Source organism: Ranitomeya imitator, chromosome 3, assembly GCF_032444005.1.
Source record: "Ranitomeya imitator isolate aRanImi1 chromosome 3, aRanImi1.pri, whole genome shotgun sequence".
Taxonomy (NCBI): Eukaryota; Metazoa; Chordata; class Amphibia; order Anura; family Dendrobatidae; genus Ranitomeya; species Ranitomeya imitator.
The window spans coordinates 722,799,507-722,808,798 of record NC_091284.1 but is presented as its reverse complement, the minus strand read 5'-3'; the positions used below and the strand labels follow the sequence as shown (position 1 = coordinate 722,808,798).

The window sequence follows — 9,292 nt, the reverse complement described above, 5'->3', positions numbered from 1 at the left end:
GTGCAGCAGAGATAAGTTTGTCACTTAGCACAAATGATCGAATTTGTTGTTTAGAGCTGGGGTGCCAGCAGGATAGAAGCAGACAAGGTGAGCTCTGCCACATCTGTGAGTTTACAGGTAAATACATATACTAGTAGATCTCTACAGCAGGGAACAGTGTTAGGATTCGGTGTTATATAAGGTGTTATAGGTGGAATAATTGTCCATTGATGGCGATGATATAATCTGGAGATATCAGTATGTCCTCTCCCTTCCCCTGGCGGTCCTCTGTGCGTGTTACCCTCCGTCTCCTTTAAGGGTCGGTCCCCGGGTCCCCTCCAGCCGGTGTAGAGCGGCGCTGGCAGCAGCCTGTCCTGGGTGGAGTCACGTGTCCTCATTGTAGTCTATGAGTCCCCGATCACGTGGTGCCAGTACTTTTCTTAATGAAGCCGTGGACCTGCCTTCTCCAGCTCGCCGGCGCATGCGCGTCCATAGACAATAATGTTGTAGGGAATTAGGTGACTCTCTTTTGGGAAGCTGACTTTTAAAAAGCCACGGGCAGACCATGCTATGACGACTTCTTCCCTGATCCTGCATCCACACTGGGCGGATACCTTCATGTACGTGTATGAAACAAGCCCGAATGAAAAGACTCTCAAGAAAAGCCCCGACATGGAGGGACTGAGTGGGAACTGTCCAAGCACTCACTGCAGGGATTTTATCTCTCACCCAGCGCTGGGGCGCCATTCCAGCACCATAGGAAGCCACCAAGGACCTGTGTACACGGATATCACCTCCTCCGCAGAGGCCGGCAGCCGGCAGTGCCCGGGACCCACGGCTTCCTCCAACGCCTCTCTGGGCTATGCCTACCCGTTCGGGAGCAGCTACTACGGCTGCAGGTTGTCCCAGAGCCACAACGTCAACTTACACCAGAAGCCCTGCTCCTACCACCCGGCCGACAAGTACCCCGAGCCCAGCAACCCCCTGCCCAGCGAGGACTTCTCCTCCAGGGCCAAAGAATTCGCTTTTTATCCCAGCTTCGCCAGCTCCTATCAGGCAGTCCCTGGCTACTTGGACATGTCAGTGGTCCCGGGCATCAGCAGCCACCCGGAGCCTAGGCACGACACCCTCATCTCTATGGAGGGCTACCAGCACTGGGCTCTCCCCAACGGGTGGGATGGGCAGGTCTATTGCTCCAAAGACCAGTCTCAGTCCAGCCATCTATGGAAAGCACCCTTCCCAGGTAATTATGCCACCAATGGTCAATAAGTGGAGATATATATATACATGTGTTACTGTGTGGGCATACTATATGATTACACACATACATCTTATATGATTATATGCATATGTGCTACTGTTTGGATACATTATATGAGTGTATATATATTGGCTTGGGAAAGGCTCTCCACAGGCCGAAACGTTGCCATGATGGGCTATTAAATTTGAATACCTTCATAACCTTGTCCAGAATGGTGTGCTGCCTCTGATTTTTGGACATATATATATATATATACATATATATATATATACATACACACTATGTACACATGTACTGTGTGGTCATAGTATATATATATATATATATATCTCAAATATATGTTTTATTATATAAATTATTTTATATATCCATGAGTATATATATATGTGTGTGTGTGTGTGTGTGTGTGTGTGTGTGTTTATATTGGTATATTTACCAATATACATGATTCTCTCTCTATAGATATATTGTTAAAAAGTAAAATATATATATATTTGTGTGTTACTGTGTGGACATGCTATATGATTGTACCTACAAGCAGGCATCTGCTTCCTCTAGCACAACAGCATATTTTAGGTATTAATAGACTCTTTGTCTACTTGCAGGAGCATTTCTTGTGCTGACAGTCTGCTTCCATTTGCTGATCCCTTCCTATACCTTGTTGATCTCTAGTAACATGTATGAACATAACGTGTTCTTTCAGTCTCTGCTTCCTGGGTGTAGGAATCTGCATGTAAATATGTAGGTGTCAACTGGTACATCCAGACTCGTTATACACAGGGATTCATGTGCTTTTCCTCCCGTTGGGGAGACATTTAACAGCAGGCAGCAGTCATACCCATAGCCTGGGTAATGGATTTGTAGAGAAAACGTCCATCTAGGGCTATTACGTCCACCTCAGATTGTATAAGAGTAGATCACAGCTGCTGGACCTCAGGTCTGTGTGTGTGTGCCATGCTTGGAATGCTTAGCTGTTTATTAGCTGCTCACCCCCAGTAAACACTATACAGTCTAGTGAGAGTTTAAGATATTAAACAATAAAGCATGCTCCAGTAACCAGGATGTGTGAATAGTGGTGATAGACCAAGCGTGACATGTACAATTACACACCTGAGTACTGCACCTACTGGTGATATGCCATCAGCAAGCTACTATCTATCCATCTATTATCTATCTATCTATCTATCTATCTATCTATCTATCTATCTATCTATCTAACTATCTATCTATTATCTATCTATTTTTACAGATTTTTCCCATTTAGTATATATTTAGGAAGGTATATAAATATGTGTACATACATTAGATGTCTATTCTCCTATCTATCTATCTATCTATATATCTATCATCTATCTATCTATCTATCTATCTATCTATCTATCTATCTATCTATCTATCTATCTATCTATCTATCTTCCATCTGTCTATACTTATTAACCATATAACATCTTCGTCTTGTTCTTGTTTCTTTGTCTATGTATACATTTATCCATTCATTCATCCATATATAGATTTTGAAAATTACAATATGACGTCAAAAATTGACTATTGCATGTACTTATGACTATATAGAAATGTCTGTACTAAACACAGGTCTATTAATTTACTATCAATGTATCTATTTAGTATTAAAACTTAACTACATAATTTGAAATATGATATTATGGGCATGACGATAAGCACTGAATGTGTATTTATTTATCTAACATAAATATCTAATGCCTGGTGACATAAAAAATATATAATTTTTTTTTTTACAAAGCTCTCATTATTATTTTGCAGCACATTTAGTAGATCACACACACACACACACACACACACACACACACACACACACACACACACACACACACACACACACACACACACACACACACACATATATATACATATATATATATACATGTGTAATAGTATATTTCATATGATATTACATTTGTTAATGCATTCTTTGTTTAATGTCTGCATATATAATATAATAATATAGTATTATAAATATATAACATTAATAAATCATTATCGCATTCTCCTTTATTATATGTAGTAAACCTATTCATATACAGAATGAAGATAATACATATAGAGTTTATATCAATTGTATGAACATCGATAAGCAAATAGTAGATAGATAGTTAAATATAGTTTGATTGATTGATAGATAATAGATAGATAGATAGATAGATAGATAGATAGATAGATAGATAGATAGATAGATTAAAGCGTGTTTGTAAACCATTAGTATAGAAATGTGATTTTTTTTCTTGTTACTTATATGTTCGATGCAGCTAAAATCATAGTCCATGAAAGGTGTGAACATTTAGGTCAACAATTGGTTGGAACACCCCAATCTGAACAGTGGGCGACACATGATACTAATATGAAATGACTTGGTAGACTGCACTGTTGAATATTTACCCATTTTCCTGATGTTACTTTTCACTGTATGCCCTATTCTGTATCATTATGATGGTTATGGATGCACTTACATGCTGCATGCACACCAGCTTACATCTCAGTTCATTTCCTTAGAGTTTATTTGGGCTGTGTATACAAGCACAGATCAGGGTATCCAGGCACAGAGCCTGTCAGTGTGATCACAGCACCCTTCAGTAAATATATGTGAAACATATAGGTTTCTCTATAGGTGCACCATGTTTGTGCTATAGCACCTGCCCATTATTGTCCAGGGCACCCATGTACCCCCATATATGAGCTCCAGGCTCTTCCTGACTATGAGCATTGAAGTTGAAATGAACTTGATCTTGATGATAAATCTTGCAGGCGTCTTTTGTAGAACTGTTGAACTAATGTGCTGATCTAAAGATGTCAGGGGGGATTTATTGGAGCCACTCTCTGCCCAGGCAAGGTCCATGTGTAAAGGCAGAATGGCAGGCATTTGACATGGTGGGAAGGAATAAAGGCTGCTGGCTGTAGGGTAAAAATCTCCTGTTTGTTTACTGCAGATGTGGTGCCTCTCCAGCCAGAAGTTAGCAGCTACCGCAGGGGAAGGAAAAAGAGGGTCCCCTACACTAAACTCCAGCTGAAGGAGCTGGAAAAGGAATATGCGGCCAGCAAATTCATTACCAAAGAGAAGAGACGGAGGATTTCCACTGCCACAAGCCTGTCCGAACGCCAGGTTACCATATGGTTCCAAAACCGGAGAGTCAAAGAAAAAAAAGTCATCACTAAATGCAAAACGTCCCATTTACATAATACCTGACAAGAGGGGAAACCCGAAACCCCCTAAAACTCCGCCATTACCTTCCCTTGAACACATATTTATCTCATTCCCATGTATAAGACATTTCTTCAAATGAACTACGGATTATTTAATATAAAAATGGAATGCAAGTGACAGAATCTACCACTGGTCCCAGCCAAACTACAAGCTTCTCCTTGCATCCCCAACTGTGAATATACAGGAGTCTGATGCTTTGTAGGCTCTATGCATATATAAATATATACATAAATAAATCTATATAGATATATTTAAATGTCAAACACTCAGCTCTTATCCTAGCCTGGGACGTGGTTCTGTCACTGCCAGAGCCTCGATGACACAAGACATCTGTCTGTTTCTTCCATTATCTGGAGTCTTAATTGTCTAATAATATTATACCATGTAAATAAGGTGCATCTGTAACATGTTTTGTTGAGTATGCTTGAATATCTTGTAAATCACAGCCAATGCCCGCCTATGTTCATATTGCTGGAAGATTCAGCATGAAACTGCAGCGAGCCTCTGGTGCTGTAAGGGTTAAGAGCTCTAGAACCTCTAGGACGTTCCATCGTGGAACGCTGAGACTTCGTGTGGTTCTGTGGCCATATGTGGCCGAAGCAGAAATAAGTTCTGGATCAGGCTTTATGGTGAAGCCATCAGTATTATGAGTATTCCAGCGATGACACTGGGTAGACCTTACATCCATGTTTGCATTATTTGGGGGAAGTATGATTTAGTTTCAGTCATATTGATTGGACGCTAATCCTTTATTTTGTTGTATCTTAAAGTTCACCTTGTTTTTTTCTTCCTTCCCTTTTTTGGTATGGAATATACTCAATGGCAGTCTTAAGCACTGCTACATGTGTCCAGGAAAGCAGGATGTGCACAAGGTATGCTGTATAGATCTCATTTCTATGATTTTGTCGTGTATAATGTATAGTATTGTGGTGTCTGAATATTATCTGTAATGGAAGAAAATTAATTTCTTGAAATAAATATCATCTGGCTTGATGTATTGGACCACTGGATCTAAGACTTTTCGCAGCGAATATTTAATGGGAGGGGGAAAAATCGTAGCAAAAGACGCAGTTGTATGATCATTCATTCAGACACGTTTGTGGGGAATTTAAACGTACGGAAGAGCATAATGCATTAGATGATAAATGATAGTTAATAGATAGATAGATAGAAAGAAAGATGTGAAATCATATATAAATATATAGATAGTTAGATAGATATTAAATTAGATAAGAGATAGAAACAAGCATGCATATATCATGAAAAACAGCTATTTCAGTATCTATTTTCTATTTATACTTTATATATCTTTCTATCTATCTTTCACTTATCTATCTATCTATCTATCTATCTATCTATCTATCTATCTATCTATCTATCTATCTATCCTCTATCTATCTATCTATCTATCTATCTATCTATCTATCTATCTATCTATCCATTATCTATCTATCTATCTATCTATCTACATATTATCTATCTATCTATCTATCTATCTATCTATCTATGTATCTATGTATCTATCTATGTATCTATCTATCTATTATCTATCCTATCTATTTATTTACCTTTCAATCTATTATCTATCTATATTTCCATTATCTATCTATCTATCTATCTATCTATCTATCTATCTATCTATCTATCTATCTGTTATCTATGTATCTATGTATCTATCTATCTATCTATCTATCTATCTATCTATCTATCTATCTATTATATATCTTTTATGCACCTCTGTTAATAAAACGTAGACTAATATCTCCACCTAAACACATACATATTTCCTTTGCTTTTGTTCATAGAAGCCTAAGTACAATTATATTTCTATTACAATTTAATTACAATTAATTGCTAATAACTTCATAAAATAATTCATTGTACCAATGTGAAAACCATCCTTACCGACAGTACTCCATGTGTGCATAAAATATGAACCTCAAACACCCATCAATTATTTTGAAAGAGGGTTTCTGAAGGAACATTTCGCCACTGGGTCAAAATAATTCCTCTCGGCAATTATAGTGCTTTGTGTCTTACTTTCCTATAGCTGTCTATAAGTAAGATAAGTAAGGGGTACGGTATATATCTGTAGGGTGAATCACCATACCAGACTCATTTGTAATGGGTTGTTTCAGTGACAGCACTCACACCCTGAAACAAATCCTGACATTTTACAGTTTCCCCTGCCCTGCTCCTCCTTAGGTCTCTATTCTGTCATTAAAGCCGACTTCGCTATATTTTATTAATTTATTATTTTAGTTTTCTTTAATTATTTAGATCTTTTTACATATTTAATTATTTTTTTAAAATCTCTGGTGGAAACAAATAATATCTTAGACACACTACTTTCTTTTGCATTGCAGTGCAGCTATACAGGCCTTTATGAGTCCATGTGACGATGATACTTCGCACTGCTCTATGAGCAGACAATAGACAATTTATTGAGGGTTCCCAGAACACAGGCCCAGGCTGCTGGAGAGCTCTGCTCATTTCCAGTAAGGTTTCCACAAGCTGCATTTCCTTCAGCCACAGACTGGAGACATCGCATATTTCAGGCAGACGCCTGGAGAAAAGACCTGATTTATGGCCTTTAAAGCCGCATCACATTGTCTCTACTTAAGGTATATTTCAAGGCAGCAAGTTTTCTGCTAAATTATGTAGAAGTGATAACTAAAGACTTCTAGGAAGTCATGTATTCCCCTTTATATAGGGTGACTGCCATTTAAATTATCATATTAGACCACACTCAAATGAACAAAGCGGGGGCTGCCCAAACTATAGGGGCTGGAATTGTTTCCAATGGCTGTCTGCTATTGGTTTTTATTTTATTTTTTTTTTTTGTCAGACTGCCAGTCGCTTCTATGTGCACATTTCAGAAGGAAAGTCTGTGAAAATCTGGTGTGATTGAAAGGCTGCATATGTTAATGTATATTACATGGGAACATAGCTTTCTATATAGTAATGGCTTTGTTTGGAATAATTCAGCATTTTCCACAATGTGTTTAGCTCATATATATAGGTAAACACATTGTGGAAAATGCTGTTATATATATATGTATATGTATATATGTATAGAGAGAGAAAAAAAGTAATATATCTTACATATATATATATATATACAAATAATATATATATATATACAGTATATATATAGTAAAAAAAATAATATATCTTACATATGTATATATACAAATAAAATATATGTACAGTATATCTAGTAAAAAAATATATTTTTTACTATATATATTATTTGTGTATATATATATATATATTATATATATGTATATATATTAATAAGATATATAGAAATAAAATATTTATATATATATATAAAATACTACATAGCATTTTAGAAACAATCTAAAGACATAAAACCTACTAAATGTATATAAAGCATCTATGGGAACAATGCAGTATAAAATTTAGCAATTTAGTAGAGTTTAAAAAATTCTATATATTGTAATACATACATATATATACAGATCTGGCAATAATTAAGAGACCACTGCAAAATGTTCAGTTTGTCTGATTTTTCTCTTCATAGGTATATCTTGAGTAAAATGTAAATTTTTCTTTTATTCTGTAAACTTCTGACAACATGTCTCCGAATTTCCAAGCCATAAATTTTGTTGTTTTTTTTTCTGACAAAGAAAAATGGTCAAAATTAAAAAAAGAACCCAGGGCTTTCAGACCTCAAATAATGCAAATAAAACAAGTTCATAATCGTTTAGAAACAACAATACTAATGTTTTAACTCAGGAAGAGTTCAGAAATCAATATTTTGTGGAATAACCATGATTGTTAATCACAGCTTTCATGCGTCTTGGCATGCTTTCCACCAGTCTTTCACGCTGCTTCTGGTGCAAAAATGTGAGCAGTTCGTCTTTGTTTGATGGCTTTTGACTATCCATCATCCTCCTGATTACATTCCAGAGGTTTTCAATGGGGTTCAGGTCTGGAGATTGGGCTGCCCATGACAGGGTTTTGATGTGGTGGTCTCTTAATTTTTGCTGTATATGGACATATATATATACTGTATATCCACATATAATTACCAGTAATGTCACAGCAAATACCCATGTAAATGGCGACTCGCCAAATAATGCAAAAACAAAGAGAAAACCGAGTAAAAAAAAGCCAATAAAATATCACCAAACTTTATTGATTCAATTAAATAAACAACATACACAAAATATGAATAAATAAATTAAAAAATGTAATACCTGGGTTTTAGTCACAAAGTGAATAAATCCACAGGTGTAAACAATGGGCCAAAGAAAAGGTCAGAACTTGTAATAGTGTCCAGACAGAAGGAAAGGGGGGCATGTAATCCATTTCCAAGGGCAATAACAAAGATATATATATGTGTGTGTGTGTGTGTATTACAATACATAATTTTTTTAAATCTATTAAATTGTGTAGTGCAATGATCCCATAGATGTATACATTTAGCAGGTTTTATGTCTTTAGATCATTTTTAAGGAACTATATGGTATTATTATGCTAATACTATGTTCATGGCACAGCAAAAAAGGAGTGAAAACTATACATGACAATTTTATCTAGCAATAAAACTTAGCAGGGAATCACATCTGAACTAGGTGCATATTTCCATGCACTGCGGTGCTCAAATAACAATTTAAAAAAATCCTAAAGAAACAAAAGTATGTATAACAAAATATCTATCTATCTTTTTTTTTTTTTTTTACATAATATCACCTTAGACTGGGGTGTGGTATTGCTCAACAACACCGAAGAAGTGCTTAAAAATGGGGTGTAAAATTAATATTTTATTAGATAATTTTGTAAAA

General features: G+C 36.2%; 1 protein-coding gene across 1 annotated transcript; it reads left to right on the top strand.

Moving 5' to 3' along the window:
* Window positions 1-493: 493 nt before the first annotated feature.
* HOXC13 (homeobox C13) lies at window positions 494-5,493 on the top strand. Its single transcript, XM_069760257.1, has 2 exons — window positions 494-1,222; window positions 4,204-5,493. Exons 1-2 carry the CDS (start codon window positions 550-552, stop codon window positions 4,458-4,460), a joined length of 930 nt encoding a protein of 309 aa, XP_069616358.1. The 5' UTR covers window positions 494-549; the 3' UTR covers window positions 4,461-5,493.
* The last annotated feature ends 3,799 nt before the right edge of the window (window positions 5,494-9,292 follow it).

What these genes read in the sequence shown, in the direction of transcription:
- HOXC13 (XM_069760257.1), top strand. Translation starts at nt 550, where the DNA reads ATGACGACTTCTTCCCTGATCCTGCATCCACACTGGGCGGATACCTTC. An exon ending in ATGGAAAGCACCCTTCCCAG is followed by an intron (nt 1,223 to 4,203) that starts GTAATTATGCCA and finishes TGTTTACTGCAG; the next exon opens with ATGTGGTGCCTCTCCAGCCA.